Source organism: Chiloscyllium plagiosum, unplaced genomic scaffold (genome assembly GCF_037043375.1).
Source record: "Chiloscyllium plagiosum isolate Xiang-an unplaced genomic scaffold, Cpla_swu_hap1 HiC_scaffold_7, whole genome shotgun sequence".
Taxonomy (NCBI): Eukaryota; Metazoa; Chordata; class Chondrichthyes; order Orectolobiformes; family Hemiscylliidae; genus Chiloscyllium; species Chiloscyllium plagiosum.
Window position 1 is genome coordinate 45,867,946 of NW_028270145.1, and position 25,176 is coordinate 45,893,121.

General features: G+C 38.9%; 1 protein-coding gene across 9 annotated transcripts in view; it reads left to right on the forward strand.

The window, feature by feature from the left end:
* The window catches only part of cerkl (CERK like autophagy regulator), a 163,924-nt gene that overhangs the window by 70,829 nt on the left and 67,919 nt on the right, over positions 1-25,176 (forward strand). For all 9 annotated transcript variants that reach the window (XM_043693485.2, XM_043693481.2, XM_043693488.2 and 6 more), the window contains one exon: positions 23,847-23,981. In XM_043693485.2, coding sequence (XP_043549420.2) covers positions 23,847-23,981 — 135 coding nt within the window. The remainder of the gene's footprint in view (positions 1-23,846; positions 23,982-25,176) is intronic.

Here is a 25,176-nt window from a genome sequence, read left to right on the forward strand (position 1 = left end):
ATTTTAAATTCTTTCAGCACACTCTGTGCCTCTCTAAGTCCATGCCAGCTTCCAGAACACATCCAAAGAGATTTCAGATGTCGGCCAGAAGAGTTGTTTACTGAAGTTTGCAACTTCCCTGTACTTTCTCATCTTGTGACTGCTACAGCTAAAACAAACTCGGGAAATAAAAACGAAATGGGAGAACTGGCCACTCCCCTTTCATTGTTAAACTGTTATCCCTAGACTCTTCGGCACCTCTGCCTTTATGAACTCTCTTCAAAAACACTATGGACAAAATAACCTTTTTAAAGTGACGGCATTGTCATAACCATGAGTCATCATCGGCATAGAAACCATGGAAAACTGAAATGCTGGACGCAACATTTCCAAGAGAAAAAAAATCAGACAACCATTCAAATTAGCAAGCGAGGGTGGGAAACAAACCTACAGTATAAATCCAAAATTGAAGCTGAATAATGGAGTGCAAAGTAACATCATCCCACTCAATCAGTGCCAGAAGATCTTTTTGGAAAATTGGTAAATAACTGGTTATCCAAGGAGATATGTCCTGAAATTGAGTAAGATCATGGCAATGGTAAACAGGAAGATGTACAGAATTAATTATGGCTCAGTTTATAGTAATCTTATGTCTGAATCACCAGGTTCTGTGTTCAAATCTGATTCTGAGGCTTGAGCACAAATATCAAGGTTGAGATTCCAGTGCTGTATTGAAATAATTTCCGTTTTGGAGATGTTAAAACAGAGGTCCTGTCTGCCTGCTTGGGTGGATATAAAAAAATCCTATGATGCAATATGAAATCAAATTAGGAGTTATCACTGATACCATAATTTTCAAAATTGTTAATAATTAGAATGCTGATAGTTGTCTTTTAAGTTAGAAGAGCATGGATCCGCAAACTCATCAATGATGAACATGGAAATGGCTATGTAGCTTCAGTGTGGATGTGGAGAGTCAAAAAAAGTTAGAGCATTGGAACCTGGATGTTGTATCATAGCCAGATGCTGGTCTATGATGTTCTTGATGGGCAGCAATGAGACGTCGACGTGATCCTTTTCAAAAGTGGCAAAAAAACCCCCTCAGACCAGGGCTCTTCAATGAGCTGCTTCCTGTGCTGATTATTTCAGCACTATAGACTTGATGTCACACACCTTCAGGTTTCCGTTAAACACGATTAGAATAGATATCGATATAGAGAAATTATATTTTTTTAAAGGAAGAGGGATTGTGTTATGATTTTCTTTTTTAAAGAAAAGGAACTAATTATTACGAGAGCATGCCACCTGTCTGCCATGTTTCGCTGCTATACTGCAGCTATGTGCCAAATAATAATTTCAGGTTATTATTAGTCCACCAATCAAGAAGGAATTGAAAGAAATGCATTTGATAAAGCTCCAACATTTTTCAAACTATTTCTAAATTGTGAACCAGAATACGTAAAACTTGGTGTGGTGTAGAGTATGGGATTATAGAAGGTAGAGAACTGGAGCATAACCAGGAGCACGTTCGAGCAATTAAGTCTGACAAAAGTATGGCTGAAGTTTTTAGAGGTAGACCGGCTGAGTAAGGCATGTGACAGATGATGCCACTATGGTGCAACTCTGTGTTCTTTGTATAGAATAGTTTCGGGTCAAAAAAGTTACTTTGATCATGAGCAAAACTGCAGAAAATCGATTAACAAAAAAACAGAATACAACAGGAAAGGGCAGAATATAAAATCCTAAAAATGAATCCATGCATAATGCCAGAATTATAAAAATGGTAAGACCATGATTTTTTTTGATTTATAATTATGATAATTGCATGAACAACCCTTACACAATGGTTCTAGTCCACAAAATTTATACACGATAAAGAGGTAAATAGACAGAGAATGAAATTAACTCCTTCAAAAGCTGAAGCCAAGGCTTGGTTAGAGGTTGGTTAATAGCTTGGGAACTGTTGGTTAGCAATATATATATGCAAGATACATGGGCACCACGCTCCAAGAGTCTTCTACAAATCCTAGTGAGAGAAAAAGGAACGAGTTAATTAAACAGGATTGAAGAGTTCAATTAAACAGAATTAATTAAACAGAAAAAATTGATGTTACAAAATCCTAAGCATGAATCCATGCATAATGCCAGAATCATAAAAATGGTAAGATACAAGTTAAATGCTTTGAATCTTAATGTGCACAAGATTCTCAACATAATGAATAAACTGTTAACACAGATAGATAGAATTGAACATGTGACCTGATGGCCATTATCAAGTCAAGGTTGAAGATGACTGAAGTTAAGATCAAAACATTGAAGGATATTTGATGCCTTTAAACTACAAGGAGCAAAGAAAAGGTGGTGGGATAACTTTGTAAAGTAAGAATATCGTTTTATTATACCAGTGAGTGACCTCAGTTCAAAAGAGCAAAATAGAGTCAGTTTGGGTAGGGGATAAAATAGCAAGATTAAGAGATTAGCTGTGAGAGTAATTTATAGGCCCCCTAACAGTAGTTACACTGTAAGCCAGAGCATACAGGAAGAAATAAATGAGGTATATGAGAAAAGCGCCATAATAGATAATTTGAATTTTATGTTGCTTTGTCACAACTTAACTAGAAACAGTGTACGACTGACTGTGTCCTATTATTCCATAAACTGTCGCAAAATGCATAAATATTTAAAATCCCAAATGAGACTGCCAATATGACCAATTTATCTGACTGACTTCAGTAACAATAAAGAATAACACTACTAATTCTAATACCCTTAACTTTAATGAGCAGTGAAAAGGAAGAATTTCTAATTTATATATTAATGGCAAGACCCTCACTTATCAATTAACTGTTTACTATTTTGCATCCTTAATCAGAAGTAAAATGAATAAAAGTTAATTGGAAGATGCAGTGCATGGAAGTACAGATTTGGAAATTGGAATCACATGGGAGGGATGGAATGTGAGTTTGAAAAAGGAGTAAGGTGAGGATGAGATGGGGACGATATGAGAGGGATAAAAGAAGTTGAATAAGTATGACCAAAGAGGGATGACCTAGTGTGATAATGCTGCCCCTTCAACAAGGTTATGTTGTCCTTGTTTTTTTTTTCAGGAGGGACTGTAAAGGCAGGGGTGCTGATTTGTCTGGAAACGGTAACTTTGAGCAATGGCAGGGGAGTGTCCAGTTATCCCAGTCAGATTTATTCCTAGTTTGGTTTAGTTTAGCAAGCAGTTATAAAAACTGCAGGGGACTTAGAGAAGCAGCTATAGTGAAAAGAGATTCCAAACTTCAACAGAGGTCTTGCCTGTAAGAACCTGTGTTTGAATCTACCTTTTGCCAAGGAGTGTGATTATGGGATGTTGCAGGGATTGGCAGCTTCAGTAATTTGCGATATCGTGTTGGTTGGGTTATCAAATAAGTTGTTACTCTAAATTCTGTTTTCTTTTGTTCTTCTGCTAGGGCAATTCATTCTTTTTCTCTTTCCTCTGCTTTTAATTGTTACTCAAACTGTTCCATTTCTTTTTCTTTTGTTGCTAACTCTAGCTTCTTCATTTTCAGTTGATTTTTAGCAATTTCCAAAGATTCTGATGGTGTTTCCATCAAATGTAAATGCTGAGCTATTGCTATAATTATCTCTCCTTTTCTCACGGATGATGGTAACTCTAACTCTAGCTTGTCTGCCAATTCCAGCAGCTTTGCATTATTCACTTTTGTAATGCCCCACAGTCACTTCTTCCACCACCAGAAAGCTCTTAGTGACTGAAAGAGCTATGACTACACCAAGCACTATTTAAACCAACTGAATTCAACTCCCAGAACAAATTGGAACTGTAGGATAAATCCTGCCAAGAGCCCCCAGTCTATTACAGACCGGAGAAAGTGAGGACTGCAGATGCTGGAGATCAGAGCTGAAAATGTGTTGCTGGAAAAGCGCAGCAGGTCAGGCAGCATCCAAGGAACAAGAGAATTGATGTTTCGGGCATAAGCCCTTCTTCAGGAAGAAGGGCTTATGCCCGAAACGTCGATTCTCCTGTTCCTTGGATGCTGCCTGACCTGCTGTGCTGTTACAGACCAGGCCAGACCCCCTCAAAGTATTTCAAGAAGGTAACCCAGACGCTAACTTTTATTTTTGTAAAGACAAAATGGATATTCCAGGAGTGATGCAAACCACACACCTTTAAACAAAACAATTTATTTAAACATTATGAATGAAACATGAACAAAAGAAAACAGAATTTAGAATAACATAACTTAATTGATAACCCAACCAACGTGACATCGCGACTTAATGAAGCTGTTCCAATCCCTGCAACATGTGAGACAGGTAAGAAGGAGCCTTGGATGATGAGAACAGAGTAACTTCTCATCAAAAGGAAGAAGGCAGCTTATGTAAGGTGGAGGAAGCAAAGATCTAGCACAACTTTAGAGGATTACAGACTTGCTAGAAGGGAGCTCAGAAATGGACTGAGGAGAGCCAGAAAGGGGCACGAGAAAGGCTTGGCAAGAACGATTAGGGAGAACCCAAAGGCATATTACTCATACGTAAAGAATAAGAGAATGATCAGGGAAAAGGTAGAGCTGATCAGGGAAAGCAAAGGGAACTTTTGCATGGAATCTGAGCAGATAGGGGAAGCCCTAAATGAGTATTTTTGCCTCAGTTTTCACTAAGGAAAGGGACATTGTTGTGAAAGAGAACTTTGAGGAGCTGGGATATGGGCTTGGAACAGATAGAGATTGATGAGGTTGATGTATTGGAAATGTTGGCAAACATTAATATTGATAAGTCCTCGGGTCCAGACTAGATTTATCCTAAGTTGCTCCGGGAAGCGAGAAAGGAGGTTGCTAAGCCGCTGGTGAAAATCTTTGTTTCCTCACTCTCCTCGGAAGTCATACCAGAGGATTGGAAGGAGGCGAATGTTGTTCCTCTTTTCAAGAAAGGTAATAGGGAAATCCTTGCCAATTACAGACCAGTCAGTCTTATGTCTGTGGTCAGCAAGGCTTTGGAAAGAATTCGGAGGGATAGGATTCATGATATTTGGAAAAGCATAGCATGATTAAAGGCAGTCAGCATGGCTTTGAGAGGGGCAGGTCGTGCCTAACTAATGTTGTGTTCTTCGAGGAGGTGATAAGACAGGTCGAGTAGTAGATATGGTGTATATGGACTTCAGCAAGGCATTTGATAAGGTACCTCATGGTAGGCTCACTCATAAGGTCAGGAAGTATGGGATACAGGGAGATTTAGCTCTCTAAATTCAGAAGTGGTTGGCTGACAGAAGGCAGAGAGTGGTTGTAAATGGAAAGTATTCTGCATGGAGGTCAGTTTTGAGTGGAGTCCCGCAGGGTTGTGCTCTTGGGCTTCTGCTCTTTGTAGTTTTCATAAATGACTTGGTTGAGGGGTCGTTTAGTAAATATACAGATGACAACTAGCCATTTGGACACAGAACTGACTCAAAGGTTGAAGACAGAGGGTGGTGGTGGAGGGTTATTTTTCAGACTGGAGGCCTGTGACCAGTGGAGTGCCACAAGGATCGGTGCTGGATCCTCTACTTTTTGTCATTTACATAAATGATTTGGATGCGAGGATAAGAGGTACAGTTAGTAAGTTTGCAGATGACACCAAAATTGGCGGTGTAGTGGACAGTGAAGAGGTTACCTCAGATTACAACAGGATCTTGACCAGATGGGCCATTGGGCTGAGAAGTGGCAGATGGAGTTTAATTCAGATAAATGAGAGGTGCTACCTTTTGGGAAAGCAAATCTGAGCGGGACTTATATACTTAATGGTAAGTTCCTAGGGAGTGTTGCTGAACAAAGAGACCTTGGAGTGCAGGTTCATAGCTCCTTGAAAATGGAGTTGCAGGTAGATAGGATAGTGAAGAAGGCATTTGGTTTGCTTTCTTTTATTGGTCAGAGTATTGAGTACAGAAGTTGGGAGATCATGTTGCGGCTGTACAGGACATTGGTTAGGCCACTGTTGGAATATTGCATGCAATTCTGGTCTCCTTCCTATCAGAATGATGTTGTGAAACTTGAAATGGTTCAGAAAAGATTTACAAGGCTAGGGTTGGAGGATTTGAGCTACAGGGAGAGGCTGAACAGGCTGGGGCTTTTTTCCCTGGAGTATCGGAGGCTGAGGGGTGTGGTGTAAAATTCCAAGCAGTGGAATGTGGTGAAACGGTTAAAAATTATGTCCCAATACATGTGTGAATCTAACCGGAATGGAGGTGTTGCTTAGTCCCGTGTGAATCTTATTACACACCTCCCCGTGTGAATCTTCTTATCTGTATGTAACCAGAATGGAATGTGTTTTTTAGCCTTGCTCTGCTGTTCACATGAATGTTTATATCTGGAAAAGAGTATATCAGCTGGAAAAGTCTCCAGTTCGGTGAGTCTGCTCCGGGGTTACGTTTAACCGCCGAGCGTGGGTTGTTGGCAACCGCTCTACGAGAACTGACGGCTCCCAGTTCCGGTAACATGTAGAGTGAGTATAAGCCAGACCCGTTGTGCGACGCTGCGGGGAATAAAATGCCCATATTCTAGCAGTCTCGCCTCTTGGTCGTTTGTTCTGTGTCAGACTACTCTTCTACGAACCTGACCTTGAGAATTTTTTAAAACAAGGGGTGACCTTATCGAGGTTTATAAAATTATGAGGGTCATGGATAGGGTAAATGGGCAAAGTCTTTTCCCTGGGGTCGGGGAGTCTAGAACTAGAGGGCATAGGTTTAGGATGAGAGGGGAAAGATATAAAAGAGACCTATGGGGCAACTTTTTCATGCAGAGGGTGGTACGTTTATGGAATGAGCTGCCAGAGACAGTAGTGGAGACTGGTACAATTGCAACATTTAAGAGGCATTTGGATGGGTATATGAATAGGAAGGGTTAGGAGGGATAAGGGCCAGGTGCTGGCAGGTAGGACTAGATTTGGGTTGGGATATCTGGTCGGTATGGACTGGTTGGATCGAAGGGACGGTTTCCATGCTGTACATCTCTGTGATAAAGGTTGGAGGTGCTGTTGATAGTATTGAGGGCTATTGCAGGCTACAGCATGACATAGACAGGATGCAGAGCTGGGCTGAGAAATGGCAAGATGGAGTTCAACCTGGATAAGTGCGAAGTGATGTATTTTGGAAGGTCAAACTTGAACACTGAATATAGGATTAAAGACTGGATTCTTGGCAGTGTGGAGGAATAGAAGGGATCTTGGTTCTGTGTTCAGGTACATAGATCCCTCAAAGTTGCCACCCACATGTATAGGGTTTTAAGAAATATGTGGTGTTTCGGTTTTCATTAACAGGGGATCGAGTTTTAGAGCTGCAAGGTTTTGCAACAGCTCTAAGTCCCTGGTGAGACCACATTTGGATTAGTGTCCAGTTCTGGTCACCCTACTATAGGAAAGATACAGAAGCTTTGGAGAGGGTGCAGAGGTGGTTTACCAGGATGCTGCCTGGACTGGAGGGCTTGTCTTACGAAGAGAAGTTGACTAAGTTTGGACTTTTCTCTCTGAAGAGAAGAAGGAAGCGAGGTGACCTGATCAAAGTATCCAAGATAATGAGAGACATGTCAATAGCCAGAGACTTTTCCCCAGGGCAGGATTGACTGGGATGAGGGTCATAGTTTTAAGATATTAGGAGGAAGGTGTAGAGGAAATGTCAGAGGTAGGTTCTTTACGCAGAGAGTTGTGAATGCATGGAATGCATTCCCAGCGGTGGTGGTGGAAGCAGAGTCATTAGGGACATTTAAGCACCTGCTGGACATGTACATGGACAGCAGTGAATTGAGGGGTGAGTAGGTAAGGATATTTTATTTTACATTAGGATTAATCCTTGGCATAACATCGTAGGCCGGAGGGCCTGTTCTGTGCTGTACTTTTCTATGTTCTATCTCATAAACATACCCCCTTGATGAAAGATAAATTCAAACATAGGTTCTTACAGGTAAGTGAGATTTCGGAGAGAAGGTCTAGGCAAAACCTCTGTTGAAACATGGAACCTCTTTTCACTGTAGCTGCTTCATGAGGTCCCCAGTAGTTTTTTTTTGTCTGCTTGCTAAACTAAACCAAACTAGAAAAAAAACCCTGAACTGGGAGAACTGGCCACTCCCCTGCCATTGTTCAAAGTAACCATTTCAGACAAATCAGCACCTCTGCCTTGAAAAAAACCAAGCACAACACAACTTTGTTGAAGGGGCAGCATCATAACATTAGGGATCAATGAATTTGCATTGTGTGGGGATTTGACGATGTGCTATTACAATCACAATACTAATTGTGATTGTAATAGCACATGTTGCAAATGTTTTCTAGGTATCTGATTTCACCAAAATAATTGAGGAAATGATACTAGATGCACCGGGGTAGGAGGGATTACATGGGTATAATGCTAATGAAAACTTTTCAAGGAAAAATCTGTCATGATTTCTTCCTAGCCAAAAGAAATGATCTTCTAACATGCTAACCATTTTCTTTGGCAGGTTAGTGGCAAATCTCTGCATTTTTTTGGCAAGTATGTCGTGCTTCCATTTGATAATGAATTGTTTTGGTGTCTTTGATAATAAAAATTAAAGAATGAAATAGGCAAGGTAGGAAATCATTCTTTCTCATTTGAAGCTGTTAGAACTAATTTTCTTTTACTCATTCATGTTTTTTTTTTACCATTTTCATTGTTAATCTGACACCGGTAATAAGGGGTTATCGGACACACAAGTGCACCTTGTGACCTGGTGACCTGAAATGGATTCACTTTGTTACTTCCAGATTAGCTGATGGTTTCATTGATGTTATCTTTCACTATATTTAATATTTATCCTTGTCTTATCTGGCAACAAAAGGTAATGGTCGATTAGTCCTTCTGTAAAGACAAAATGGATTCCAGTGGTCTTATGTGGGTCTAACAAGTCCCTGGTGAGACCATACATGTGGAATATTGTGTTCCTTGCTGTTTGTGGTATATATTAATAATTTTGACTTAAATTTAGGAGGCATAATTGGGAAATTTTGTGACAATGCAAAGTGACATTTAATTGATAGCAAAGTGGTAGCTGTTGACTGCAGAATTATAGGAATGGTTTGGTAGACTGGTAGAAAAGTAACAAATGTAATTCAGTCTTTATTAGTGCAAGTTTATATATTTGGGAATGGCATCCAAAGCAAAGAAATAAACAACAAGCATGAGGGTATTGAGAGATGTAGAGAAAATGGAATACCTTGGAGTGCATGTCTACAGGTCCCTGAAGACAATGGGACAGGCAGATAAGGTGGTAAAGCATCTGGGTTACTTTCCTTCATTGGGAAAGACATTGAATATAAAAGCAAGGATGTAATTCTGCAACTATATAAAGTACTGATTCGGCCATTAAGCCATTGCCAGGCTTTTGTGTATGGTTGTGGTCACCAGATGACAGAAGGAACGTAATTACTCTGGAGTGTATGCAGAGGATGTTTACTCTGGAGTGTATGCAGAGGAAAGATTGAACAGGCTGGGATTGATTTCTTTGGAGCAGACAAGGCTGAGGGGTGACAATTGGATCACAAAAGAATGAGGGGCTTGGATATAGTGGAAAGAGAAGATATGTTTCCTCTAGTGGAGGCACAGATTTAAGTTAATTGATAGGGTTAGAGAAGACTTGAGGGAAAGTTGGAGGATGGGAGGTGTCTGGAATTTGCTATCCCTTTGGAGTCTGTGGCAGAAACTCTCAATATAAAAAGAACATGGATTTGCACCTGAAATTCTGTTATGCAAGTTGGATTAGAATTGCTGGCTAGTTTATTTAGCTGGTGCAAATAAGATGAATTTAATTTCTTCTTTCTGTGCCACAAGACTTCCTACTTCTCCATCATTGATTAGCCTCATTGTTCAGACTGTGTGTGGACTGCAATGTTGACCTGAAATGCATGAATATACCCCAGGACAGTGTTAAAGGTATGAGAAGCAGTGCATTGTGTAACTTCTTGCAGCAGACCAAGGCTTCACCTGAGATGGTGGAATTGTGTACTGCCTACTGTACATCTCCCATCCTTGAATGACAGTGTGTTCCTTTGAAAATAGATGGATAGTAAAACATAGAACTGCTGATGCTGAGATCTGAAGCAAAAACAAACTATTGATGAAACTCTGCAGATCTGGCAACATCTGTGGGAAGAAAGCAAAGTAAATATTTTAAATCATCTGAACTGTGGATAAAAATTAGATATGAAATGATTACAAGGTAGGTGCAAGTGGAAGATGTACACAGACTAGGCTTTAACACAATCCCTGCACATTGTGTAATACCTTGGCTGCTGTCATCAATATTATGAGTCAAGGATTCTTAATGTCTGAAGTTATCGACTTTGTTGAAACTTTATTGCTGGAACAGCACAGCAGGTCAGGCAGCATCCAGGGAACAGGAGATTCGACGTTTCGGGCACATATCGACTGTCAAGGTCAGCAACTTATAAGAGATGAGCAGTATTGACCATTATGACTTCATTCATTCTTGGAATGAGATTGTTCTTCTTAGATGTGCTTGACTTAATCAGCTCAGACAGTTATCAAGACATTAGAATAGACATTTTAAGAGCAGAAGTGCATATGTATTTGCAAAAGTGTCACCTATGTGCTCTCACTAAGTTTTTCTTCCTCTCTATCACACTACATCTAAGTGCGGTCCCAACTTCCAAAGGTGGGATGGAAGGGCCTGCGCACTGAATGGCTGTATTGGCTTAGAAGACTTAGGTGGTTTTCTCCTGAAAGATTTGGATCTTGAAGGCCCATACTTAGTGTCCTGCCAGGATGTAGGCTAATCATTCTCGACTGGAACTTCTACACACTTTGACATTTTAGTCTGGGGGCGGTGAAGGGTTTGGGTACTGCTAGAGTATCTGGAGAGGAAACCAGAGATCTTTTCTGTGGCTGTTCTTCATGGTAACCCGAACTGGCATCACCTTATCTCCGAGGGAAAGGGATAACTGAACTCAGGTTAAATCTCCTTGTCCCTGCTCACCTTACCATAAATGATGAGAATCTATGGTGAGAGTTATTAGTGCAGGTCCATTTGGATAACCAGCAGATACTGTATGCTGGACCTGAGTCTGAATGGTAGTCACCAGTGTCTCTCTGATATAGCTAGATAGCTAGAGACATGTACAGGGCGTTCTGCTTTAACACGTGTTTCAGCAGTGTGAATTGACTATAACACGATTGACGAATTGTGGACGTTGTTTGGACAATGCAAACTTTCCACTGAACACGTATAGCAGTTTTCTATTAGTGATCTTCTATAGTGCGGTTTTTCCATAGCAGTGTTGCAGAGGAACACAATTGTCGCGTTATAACAGAGCAACCTGTATCTCAGGGCTAGCACAGTACTGACAATGTTCGATGACTCCTCCCTCTGAAAACCTGCTTTCTGTTCCCGTACCTTGTCTGTGCATTTTCACATAGTTGTTCATGGCTGAGACCATGTGATCATCTACTGCCTGGGCTGATGTAAGAGTATGGTCTCCCATGCTGTTCAGGGTATCAAACGTCTAGGGGGTTTCTTTCACAACTGTGAAGATGTGCCAATGATGTGCTCACCTGATTCTACTCCTGTACCAGTAAGGTGCAAGTCTCCAAGCTGGTGGAGGCTACTGGTGAAACTCTTGTTGGTACATCCTCTCAGGGTTGCGTGACGACCACCTCTGATATGGAGGTGGAGCTGAGTATCTACAGTGATTAAATTAGATGTACAAGATGGATAAAAGCTTGTGCAGATTAAGTATGAAGTTAGCATTAGTGGAAATGGGAAAGCAGCACAGCTCAATGATACTTACTGGTACAGTCATCCATTATTATTGTCCCCACATGAGTGATTGTACTCTGAGTGTATGATGGAAGTAGCTTGAAGAACCATTCATGGTGAGGTATCCCCACAGTGAATGAATAAGCGGCAAAAAGTGTAGGGAAGGTTAGTAGATTGGGAGGATAAGATGGGTGAGTGCTGTTGATTGGTCATGTTGCATGACAATCGTGAGAGTTGTAGTTTATAAGCCTTGATGAAATGTGTGCAGTACCAGAGTTAGTGATGGTGGCCCTGGTGAGTATGAGAAGCAGAACAAAAATTATGGTGCTCAACTATCTTGCGGGCAGAAGATCATCTACCTGTTTCCTGCACTTCTGCACATTAGATGCAGCACTGACCTGGGCTGCTATTTCAAACTAGGCTGGCTGGATCTGGTGGTGTGGCCTCCTTTGGTCTGCAGGATAAAGTATTGCCCTTCTCTCTAATACCCTGTTCGTGAAAGCATTTGGGGTTCCTGTCAGCGATGCCAATTCTGTAGTTGTACTGGAACAGCTTGACTGGTGTGCAGGAAGCTCTGAAGCATATGTTTCCAGTACTATTGCAGGAATGTTGATGGGGTTGATAATGTTTACAGTATTCAGTGTCTCAAACAATTTCTTGATCAAGTGCATCGATTACTTTCATGTTCCATGTCCTTAGTGATGACAGTCAAACTCCACAGGATGAAGAGCAGTTGTTAGATTACAGGTCAAAAGTTAAGGCTGAAACATTTGCAATAATCTTCGGCCAGAAGTTCTGAGTGGATGATCCATCTTAACTTTTTCCCAGAGGTCCCAATCACAGATACAGTCTTCAGCCAATTCAATGCACTTCATCAAGAAATTGTTGGAAGCACTGGATACTGTAAACGCTATTGATCCTGTCAACATTTCTGCAATAATACTGAAGACTTGTGCTTCAGAGTTTCCTGCACACCAGTCAAGCTGTTCCAGTACAACTGCTTTGGCATCCACCTGACAATGTGGAAAGTTGCCCAGATATGTCTGTACATAACAAATCCGGACAATTACCACCCAAACAGTCTACCCTAAATCATGAGTGAAGTGTCATCATCAATTCTATGAAGCAGCACTTGTTTAACAATAAGCTGCTTACCAATATTCAGGTTGGGTTCCGCTAGAACCCCTCTCAGCCCCTGATCTCATACACAACTTCAGTTGTATAGCCAAAGGGCTGAATTCCAGAGGTAAGGTGAAGCCACATTTGACTGAATGTGGCGTCAAGGAGCTGTAGCAAAACTGGAGTCTGTTGGAATCCAGGGGAAACCTCTTTACTGGTTTTAGTCATAACCTGGCATAAAGGAAAATGGTTGTGGTTGATGGGGGTCATTCATCTCTGCTACAGGACATGTGTGCAAGTGTTTTTCAGGATAATGTCCTAGCCTCAACCATCTTCAACTGCTTCATCAATTACCTTTTCTCCATCATAAGATCAGAAGTGGGGATGTTTGTGATGACTGCACAATGTTCAGACACCATTCACAGCTCCTTGATACTGAAGCAGTCCATGTTCATACATATGGTCATGATGTTATCTACGTTTTATTGACAAGTGGCAAATAACATGCCACACAAGTGCCAGGCAAAAATCAAGACTAGGAGGATATTTTTAAGGAGAGAGGAGAAAGATTTATAAGGGACCTGAGGGGCAGCATTTTCACATTGTGATTAGTATGTGGCATGCATTACCAAGGAAGTGGTAGATGCAGGTATAATTACAAAATACAAAAGACAGTTTGACAGATACATGAATAGAAAAGATTTAAAGGGATATAGACCAAATGCAAGCAAGTGGGACTAGTTCAGATTGGGAAACTTGGTCAGCATTGACGAGTTGGCCCAAAGGGTCTGTTTCCACGTTGTATAACTCTGACTATAAAACTGATGCTAGATAAGTCTGAAAAGAAATTTTGAGAATTAGAAATGGAGAATATGCCTTTTGTAAGGTATAATCAGATAATAAATATTTTACTTCTCTTCCACACATTGATTTGATTGAACAGAACATAAGAAGTAGGAGCAGGAATAGGCCATCTGGCCTGTCGAGCCTGCTCCAGCATTCAATAAGATCATGGCTGATCTTTTTGTGGACTCAGCTCCACTTACCTGCCCACTCACCATAATCCTTAATTTCTTTACTGTTTAAAAAAAATTCTATCTGTCTTTGCCTTAACATTCAATGAGCCAGCCTCAACTGCTTCACTGGGTAGGAAGTTCCACAGATTCACAACCCTTTGGGTGAAGAAGTTCGTTGTCTGGAATAATACTTTCTGAAAACTTTGAAATATCAAATGCATAGTTGCAAAACATTCTAATAAATATACACAACTTCATTAATGCAAAAGGGGCTTCAGAGGAAATACAAATATAAAAGCAAAACATTATTCTTAATTCCCAAAATGTTTTGTTGCTTAATACAGGATGCTCAATAGCGATTAATTCTACTTATTAGCATTTATCTTAGCATAAAATATTTTTATTTTGCCTCTGTGCTTGTCATGCACGTGATATTAGTTAAATTGGCTACCTAAAGATCTCCAAATTATGGTCGATGGTGAAGATGTGGCTTATACCTCTTGCATTAATGTTGTATTTCCTTTTAAATATTTAATAGAAAGCTTGGAGACAGAATACAATATTGGTCAGATAATTTTATGTCTTACTTACATTTTTAACTCCAATATTTTTTTTCTGAATTACTTGTAGAGTTTATAAACAGACACTGTATAGAGGTTTTATATCTAACTCAATAATATCCTGGACACTAGTAGAGGGTGTGATGGGGTCACATTTTTCATCATGCATCTCTTAAAATTTTTATTGTATCATAATATGATTGCTACATCTTGTGTTATTTTCTGATTTTCGTGAGTACTTTTATCAACAGATATTGCAATTAGCAAAGACACAGATCTGCATAGTGCCTATATTCCGGATCGTGAAACATTTTTATTTGAATATTACATGTTAACTTTGGTCACTTTATATTAACAGAAATCAGCAGTCACCTTTTGCAAACTATGATACATTCAATTTATCCTTAGATTTTGTTGATTTAAGTCTGCCCGATTCGACAACTTTTACATTAAATTTGAAAATAGTTGGGAAAAATGTATATTTGCCTACTGAGTTTTAGTCTACAGGTACCAAGTACTACTGAGAAAAGGGTGTGAAAAAAAGGCACAGATGTAGGCTGAAAGTAGCGTCTTTGCTGGTCTGACAGACTTTGTTTCCTCAACACCCTGATTAACCTTCAGTCTTCATGGTTCACTAGTTCTCTGATAGATCAAGTTTAAACTAGTGTGCATTAGCACATTTGTTACTCTTAGAGGAACAGTTGGTCATGCATTGTGAGTATTATCTTCTCTCCCCCTGCACCCCCACCCCCAACTTAGAGATAATGGGAAAGGTTAAATTATTTGAACTTCAGCAGAAATACCAAGATATAACAAGTTTACATCAAATATTTAGATTCTCCAATTAACTTGACTGGAAACAAATGTTGGACAACTTTTTATGTTTGTCATCCATTTTGACATTTAACATCAAAATTTTAATTTAAAATGTGCAGACATGTATAACTGCAACATATCTGTGGGTTAATGCAGTATTTTTTACATTTAAAGAGGTCAATTAATAAGGATGACAATGAAATTTTATCTAGTTTGTAGCTGGAAAATGTGTTTAACGTTCACAATTTAAATATTCAAATATTATAAACCTTTTTTTAAAAAATTAGTTCTGAATCAAAGTAGACTACAAAAACTGTTCCAGATGGGGATTGCAATACCTCTTGTATAATTCCCAAAAGGCAAATGTCAGTCTATGTATACCATGTAAAAACAAAACTTTCCATTGTGGTTTCTTATTACATAGAACAAAACCTCTGCATATGTCTTATTGACAAAACGCTCTAATGGAAACCAAAGGATACCATTGTGAAGAATACTTTTTGAGATCTTTTTCTTTATTGGGGAGAATGAACACACACTAGTTTTGTCTCTAATCCAGTATTTAGTCATTACTTCTTCAATGGCATATATGAATTTAATCTTCAAAAACAAATTTTTGCTGCAACTGAGTATTCTCATTAGTAAATATAACATTGAAGTCAAGTTGATTACAGAGTCACATTTTAGACATGTTGTAATTTATATAGTTGTATGTCCTTGCTGATTGTAAAACAGCTTGTCAACTCAGAAATCCAAAATCTAATTTGTATTAGTTTTATTCTGAGAGCGGTCTTTTTACCTTGGAATCAGAAGGTTATGGATTCAGGGCTTGAACTACGACTGACTTTTCTAATCTATTATCTACATTTGAAAGACTCCATGGACAAAAAGTTCTCCCACTTCTCTGGCCAAGATTCTTCCCTTAACCAAAACTATTAAAAGCAGGATAATTTATCATTCATTTTTTATTGTTTCTATGATCTTCCTTTATATCAATGGGCTACTGTATTTACTAACATAAATTAGTCACTATATTTCACTGTAAGAATAAAAGCAAAGTTATGTATATTTTTACAGGAACTATAGTGGATGCTTACTGAACTTAAGCTGGCCAGTCAATTGCGCAGTAACATACTAAATAGGTGGAACAAAAATCCATTCACAAGATGTGTGATGCATAGAAATCCTTCATCTTTCTCAGTTTAGTATGCATGACCATGACAAAGTCTCAAATAGCAACTAAGAATTAGTCATATTGGTATCTTAGAGTTTTCAGTTGTACATTGCTGGACAGAATTGGAATTCCAGGTCTTTGTAGTGCCTTGGCATCCTATTCCACTTTTTCCTTATTCAAAGAAAGGTAGGGTCCTCCAAATGTACCCTTCATAATGGTAATTGGAGAAACTGCTGCTGTTCCTATCTCTCTTTGCTGTAAGTAATTATTCTGTGGTCATGCAACTTTCAACAGGTGAATCAAATCTGCCCACAAATGTTCTAATGCTGTGGAAAGTATTCAAGTGGGAGATCGACAGAGTGCCAAATTATCTTGATGCTTTCAGCTCTAAGATTATACAAAGTTTCACCATCTTGACTCAAGAAAGTACTTCATCCAGAATAGAATCCCTTTTCACAATGTCTCAGATTTTTAATAAATTTTTTCTCTTATTTGGCTGTTTGGTAAGATCAACATAAGAATTGCAGCAGAAAGTCTTGTAAATGCTCTTTGACGGCAAGGTAGCCAGGTGCTTGAGGAGAATTTCAGTGGTTGATAGAATCAGTCAAAGATTGTGTTGATGGAGCTCAAAATAATCTGATCAGTTCTGGATATCATGCAAATGGATAGTTTCCCCATTCCATTTTCTCAATTTACTTTTTCTAAAAAAAACTTGTTATTTTAAATCACTTACGCCTCCAGTGTTGTATTTCTGCTATTCAAGCCAGTCCTTCAAACCCAATTCATATGCAGATTGGAACATTGTGGCATATTGTTTGTTCACCCTCCTGGCTGTAACAGCTCCTGGGATTTTCAGTCAGCTGTGGTGCTGTTTTATCCTTGGTGTCCTGCTGCCATTCATACATTCATGTGGAGTGTACCTTGACTCATGCCAGTTGCAATAGATAAATTATTTCCAATCTGTAAATGTTGTGTTTACATTTATGCCCAGAAAGTTGCATGTCTATAAGATGAAGTAAAAATAGTTTAAAAATAGTTTATTCATAGCAATGTAAGAAGACTTGCATCAGTTTCTTCATTCGTTATCAACAAGTCAAAACTCCATAACTTTGCTTTACTTCAAGCTGAAACTGAAATACTAGTCAAGATTCAAACAATAGGCCCTGGTGCAAATATCAGTCATGGTACGTGTTATGCTATGTTCTCGTTCTCATATCTGTTACTTCTGAATTGTAATCATTTTGGTGAGTCCATCTTAAATAACCCTTTTAAGTTTGTGTAATTGGTTATAAAGGTGAAAGTAGTAACATTGTTTCATTTCCCAAAAGCACGAGACTGATCGTAATTGTCTTTTTAAATAACCAAGCAACCCAAGGCTAAGACTCATGAAATGTGAAATACTACATGTGAATACTACACATTTCAATAGACATTACTAGACATTAACAGCTTACAAATATTTTTAGCATCTAGATTTTGCTGAATAGCTATCAAAATATTGAACAAGCATGTAAAAATGAAATGTTTTAATTGTTAGATTATATTCAAAGTTCAACTCATTTCATTCTATTTCTGTTCCATTTTTATCCTCTTGAAGTTATCCCCTTACTGAGCCGGACTAACAGCAGCGAATCTCCTTTGCACCTGCTCCTGCTGTGGCCCCAGTGTTTGGCAGACTAGAAATGCAGCAAATTGTAGTATCAGATCTCATCACCAACTGTGCGCCAAGGTTATCATTGAATCCCTGTTGAGAGGCGTTCCCCTTCTATTCCCCAGGAGAAAAACTTCTTTTCTGTTGCCTTCAGTTTCAAATCTGAACTATGATCCTAGCATTTTCCTATCTTATGCTTTCTATAATTCTGTAGGGATGGTGGAATGAGTAATTCCAACTCTTCTACCATCATTTTACGCCCATTAGCAGGTCAGGGCTTCATTGGCCAAAAGGTCATTCAGGTGTCACAGTCACATAACAGTGATGCAATTAGGGAATTAGAGGAAGTATATGTTCAGTGTTTTACACTTTTGCGGAATTTCTGTAATTGAAGTTAAATTTAATTTGTTGAACAGTAAGGACCTCAGCCAATTAGAAAGTATTCCATTACAGTACTTTCTTACCTTAACATATAATTATGTTTACGAAGCTAGAAGAAAACTAAGCTAGGAAAAGTTTTTTTTTAATCCTTGCATTTATTAATACTACAGATAGGATTATACAGCAAACATCTCCTAATTGTTCAGAACTTTGAATGTTTTGCTGATATGTGCTCAGCACCTGATTGTTCCACAGGGTAAAAATAAATTTTGAAACTAATTGCATTTTTATTGTAAGTGATATGCACCGATTAACCAATAACTGAGTTCATAGTAAGGGTATTGATAGGCTGGACTTTTTAATAGTGTAAAGCAGTGTGATGGCACAACACATCAATTTGCAAATGGTGTTGTGTTGCAGAGTAATTGGATTTAGATTGTGATTTCTATGCATAATTAGTTCTGGATCCACATGCCAGTGGATCTGTGCTTTAGTTGTAATATTCACAATGGAAGTGAGGCACATTTCCACATGGAGAATGGGTTCTGGGAGACTGATCCAAACCTGACAAACACCAATTGCATAATAGTATAAGGAAATATGTGGAAGTTGATTAGGATTTGTAAGTTAAAGACACCTAAAGAAGGCTAAGGCAAATTCTCTTGGGCATTGGTCAAAATTGTCAGTCTATTATTATTATTATTATTATCATCAGCAATAGCATTCTTCAGCATCTATGCATGACAAAATTTGGACTTTGCAGCCAGTGATACCATGTTGTTTCACAGAGTACGTTGTTGTAATCTTTGCCAGTGAAGTCAGCTGACCATCAATAGATCTAATATAAATTTCAACCTTTCATGCACTAACCTTCCCATAAAAGAACAGTTTAAAAGTTAATCTTTATTGATTGCGGTGTGACTGCGATTTAAATTGTTATGCTGTGTCAGAATTATTGCGGAACAATCACTTTGGCTCTGAGAAGTTAAATTTGAAGCCTTGAATGACATTTTCATCATTTAATTATGAAAGATTTTATTGAATTATAAAATAAAAATTTCATGCTTAATTCACTTTTTCTTAATTTCATCTTTTATTTTGGTCCTATGGGAATGCTATGTTTATTTCACTTCCTGTAAAATGACTGAAATGTGAGTGATAATCAGTGCTTTTTATTTCTTGCTGTGCAGTCTGTGAGAATTCTCCAATCTGGTGGCTCATTTTGGATTACGTAGGATTAGACATCCTTTCAAGCTTGTACCATAGTGAAAACGACAGCATAATAGGGCAAATTATTGCTGCACTGCATATTAAGTCTTTGAAGTAAGGTTGGGCTGGTGTCACTTTGCTACTGCATGTAACAACTGACAGAGTCTTGAATACTAACATCAAGACTTGCTCGCCAGGAGAGATGAGTTCATAACACTGTCAAATAGTTGAAGTGTTAATCCCCCAAATCCTTCCAAAATACACCAATGGCAGGCAGTAAGAATGGGAGAGATTCCTGGTAAGATGGGGTTGAAAGAAAATCTGAGTCCCTACTGTCACTAATCATAACTCCAGTCTACAACATGCGAATGAAAGTTCATGTTGCTCGAGAAACTCTGATTTCTTGGGGAAGCTGCTTTCTCAATTGGCCGGGTGACTGATCTGCATCAGTTTGTGCCACTAACATGTAATTCAATTCTTATACTGATTTGGCTGGATTCAGGACCTGTCTTCTCACCCTACAAGTGGGCGATAATTACATTACAGGTTGGGGGTCAGCTTTCAGACAGAATTGAAGATGAGGAGAAGGACGACTAATTGTCCCTAATTTGAATCAGAAGGTAAAAATTTCCAGTAGCTAAAGCAGAATGAGCAATGTCAAGAAATCTGGGAAAATACTGTCGTGATGCTGGCTCAGAGACTATTTCAACCAAAAGATGATTATGCATATAAATTCAGTGACTGACAGAGTCGTGAATGGATGTGTAGAATCGCACTTGTGCAAAGTCAGTGATACTGCAAAGAAAATAAAACTAAAAAGAAAGAGATAATGAGAGGCTGACTACCTACTCTCAGCAGGAAGCAATGTTAGTCTTTCAGGCTTGTGTAACAAAAAGGGGTTAAAAACTGACTGCAGCTGCTGTACTGTGCGTATTAGTCAAAAAGGATCAGGATGAAAGAATTTGGATCAACCTGTAAAACCATTAATCTCCAAATTAACTATGCAACCACTGTCAACATTATCTATACTATCTAATGTAAAAATTGCAACATTCTACTATTAACCTGTTATGATCGTCTTATAGATTGATTTTTTTTTTCTTTTTCCTTTAGATTCACTACTTATTTTTAATCTGGTGCCTGTGTTTGTATTACTGCTTCTTTTCACGTTTAGTAACTAATAAACTCTCTTTGTTAACGCAGGAAAGCCTGGTTGAATTGGCTCCTTTTTAAAACATAAATGCATTTGGTTCTGAGAGGTTTTTTAAAAAAAAGTATCCTTTTTAAATTAACCTTTAGTGACTGGTCAAAACTATGGTGTTAAGCAAGTGTATCCTTCCTTACTTGGGAGCCTAACGATTCAGAGTATTCCATCTGGAACCAAACAAATTGATGAACCTTGTTTAGGGACTGACCATAACAATGTGGCAAGAATCAATGGCAATAGTTCACGACTTGCTTCTCCAGGCCTTAAAACAACTCCACCCTCACTATCCTCCTTGCACGCTTCATGGATAAGTGGGCATTACCAAACCACTAACCTCACCATATCATTAGCTTTTAGGCCAATTCCTACACCACTTTAGGGTTTCAGTACTTTAATTTGGAGCTCAGGGACACGTGACTTTCATTCCCCAGCTATATTGCATTTACTGCCAGGGTACAAGTGCATCTAAACAGGATATATCATGTGGCCCTTAGCATGCTTTCTTAGTGCTTACTTAATTTCCTTCCAATTGGTGATTGCAAGCTTCTTTGCATTTTGTTTTTGTGCAGATGACATGCAAGCAACTCATTGCCGTTTTGAGCACTGAACAATCAGTGGGGCGGATATATTATTGTTTGGCACTGTTATATCATTGTCACATTTACAGCATGTGCCAACTGCTTACATAGCAAACCCAATGCATATGCTTCAACTAAATGGTCATATGTGAAAGTCAAATGGGATGAGTCCTTCGAGAGGTCAAGGTTGAATATGGTTTTGCAAATCATGGTGCTTATACAATTTCAGTCCGAAGCATTGGTCAGTCAGTCAGTCCTGCTGGATTACAGGTATGTCATTTGGGGTGGAGACATCAGTCCTGGGGAAGGGTAATTTTTTTCCAGCAGTGAGACAAAGGGAGCTATTTAGGTGGAAGTGGATGAAAGAGCAGTTATTGGTGATGCGTTAGCAGGAGAGGAAATATGGTGTCACCACTGAATAGAAAGGTCAGAGGGCATGAGTTAGTTTGAGTGGATGAGGTGGTTGAGGATCCTGGAGTAGACATGACATATGAAATAAAAGGGCTGTAGTCAATGAGTCTTGATTAAGTGAATGTGCAGTTAGCGAATGAGTGGTGGCCCTGTGAGTGTTGGATATCAAAGAGACAGTTATGACACTTACCCTTGTGGAGTGCAGAAGATCATTAAGCTTTCTGCACTGCTGTAAATTGATCTTCACTCTGACGATGGCACTGACCCAGGCAGTTGCCTTGGACCATGTTTGCTAAGTCTTATGGTGTGGCTTCCTTTGCTGGTCAGCAGGAAAAAGCACTGCTCTCCATTATACCAACTCATCCACCTGTACCTCCAGATTCTTGTGTAAGAATCAAAGAGATAATTGTGTTTCTGTGCCATTTCCATCTCAATAACCGTACCTAACACAGTACTAAGGACAGTTCCACGTGACAGTGTCTGAAATGTTGTGGAATTTGGTTTTGAAATATGGTACCGTAGCATGAATTTTGATTCTGCAATGGTGAGCATTTCCACTTCTCATGCCATACAATTCCATGAGACTGGTACTCAAAAGCCCATTTGCACAATTAATGAGCTGAAGAGTAAAAAATTTGCATGCTAAAGTTTGATATTAGCCATGGTGAACCACCCACCGTGAATCACACCCAAAGGAACCGCCAAAAAATGAGCAAATCCAGTCCCTAAGTATGCGTTAATACCAGAAATATCATCAAAACAAGGACTTCAATTCATAATTCATGTGGATGGTTGGTGTTCATCGTTCTTGTTTTATAAATGCTTTGGAGACAGATCTAAATAGCATTGCAATATGTTCTGAGGCTAGAGGACATTTTCTCAGAAGTTCATAAGAGAAAGAAGCAGAATTAGGTCTTTCGGCACATTGAGTCTGCTGCACCATTCAATCATGGCTGATAAACTCTTCACCTCTGTCTTCTCCCTGTAACTTTTTAACCCACTACCAAGTAAAAATCTGTCTAACTTCTCCTTAAATTTACTCACTATCCCAGCATTCATTGCACTTTGGGGAAGCAGATTCCAGAGATTCACAACCCTTTGGGGGAAGTAGTTTCTCCTCAACTCAGTCTTAGGTTAAGGGCTAGTAAATTTAAAAGACCTCTCATACTAGAATGCCCCACAAGAGGAAGCATCCGCTCCATGCTTATTTTATCCATTCTTTCTATCATCTTGAATACCTTTTTGATCTCCCCTCATTCTTCTAATCTTTCTGGAGATAAGGAGCCAAGCTCCAAATTACATAATTTTTGATTTTTTAAAGAAGCTGTAACAATCTTCCTTCAGAAAATCCGTGGATCTTGTAGTTAGGTTCCAGTTTTGATTTTAGATAAGAGTGCAGGATTTATAAAATTAACACATGGGGTTTTTTTTAAAGGCATGAAAGTTGAAAGATGTGCAGGTTAGATGGATTGGCCGTGCTAAATTGTCTATAGTGTCCAGGGAGATGTAGGTTAGGTGGATTAGCCATTGTAAATATAGTGTTACCTGGATAGCGTAGAGGTCTGGATGAAATGCTTTTCAGAGGGTCAGTGTGGATGGGCCAAATGGCCTCTTTCCACACTGGGGTTTCTATGATAAAGAACAATATAACTTTATTTGTGCAAGTTTAGTGTGTATCTGAAACTTCTCCGGGTCAGTGAAAGAAGTGACTGCACAGTGAACTTCGAAAACTTCCAAATAGTAATTAAAATGCCTCAAATAGAGTTGACTGTAAGTCCAGAAACTGATGTGGATTTAATTTACAGATAAGCATTAAAAAAGTGCAAAAATTGCAATAAAATATATACAGGTAAGTTGTGAATTTGTCACAGATAATTCTACTTACGAGGAAAATATAGTTCTAATTACTATTAAAGTGACATTGTTAAATTTAATTAAAAAGATTGTAGTTGAATAACAAATGAATTATTTATTTTGCTTATTTTACAGAACATTTTCCAAACAGACCAAAGTACCTGAAAGTTGTTATTAACCCATACAGTCACAGAATGGAAGCTAAACAAGTCTACTATGAACAAGTTGCACCTCTTTTCAAGTTGGCTGACATCAAGACTGACATCAGTAGTAAGTTATCCAGAGTTTCATGTGTAAATCTCAATACTTTATCTGAGACAGGTACCTAGGAAGTGGGAATCCTTCATAACTTGTATGATTTAATAAGATAGTGAACTAACTCGACTACTAGGCCTGGATTTTGGCCAAGCACAAGTGACTTGGGAATCATTTAAAATGTGCAGACAGTTCTCCAATGGTTGGAATTCCACTTAGCATAAATGAAAGTAGTGTAGCTTGTTGGAGGTCAGTCATCTCAGCTCCAGGAAATCTTTGCAGGAGTTGCTCAGAGTAGTGTCCTACCCCAAACATGTTTTGCTGCTTTGTTTACCACCTTTCCTTCAAAGTCAGAAATGGGGATGCTTACTGGTCACTGCACAACATCTATGGCTTCTCAGATACTGAAGTATTCTATATCAAAATGCAGTAGGACCTGGACAATATCCGGACCTGGACTGACAATTAGCAAGAAACATTCATGCCACACAAGTGCCAGGAAATGGACATCTCCAACAAGAAGGAATCTAACCATCTTCCCTTGACATTCAATAGCATTACAATCGCTGAATCCACTGTTGTCAACATCCTGGGGTTACTAAACTGGACTGGGTTGTTGTCGGTTGCAACAAGACATTGACAGATGCAGAACTGGACTGGTAAGTGGTAGATGGAATTCAAACCGGAAAAGCGTCAAGTCATTCACTATGGAAGGTCGAATTTGAATGCAGATATAAGGTTAAAGGCAGGATTCCTGGCAGTGTGGAAGAACAGAGGGATGTTGAGGTCCATCGCCATAGATCCCTCAAAGTTGTTACCCAAGTTGATAGAAATGTAAAGAATGCGTATGGTGTGTTGGCTTTCATTAGCAGGAGGATTGAGTCTAAGAGCCATGCGAGGTTATGCTGCAGCTGTACAGAGTCTTGGTTAGATCACATTTGGAATATTGTGTTCAGTTCTGGTTGCCTCATTATACAAAGGATGTGGAAGCTTTAGCGAAGGTGTTGAGGAGATTTATCAGGATGTTGCCTGGACTGGAGTGTATGTCTTATGAAGAAAGGTTGAGGGAGCTAGGGCTTTTCTCATTGGAGCGAAGAAAAATGAGAGGTGACTTGATAGAAGTGTACAAGATGATTTTCTCATTGGAGTAAAGAAGGATGAGAGCTGATTTGATAGAGATGTATAACTGATGAGAGGCATAGATAGACTA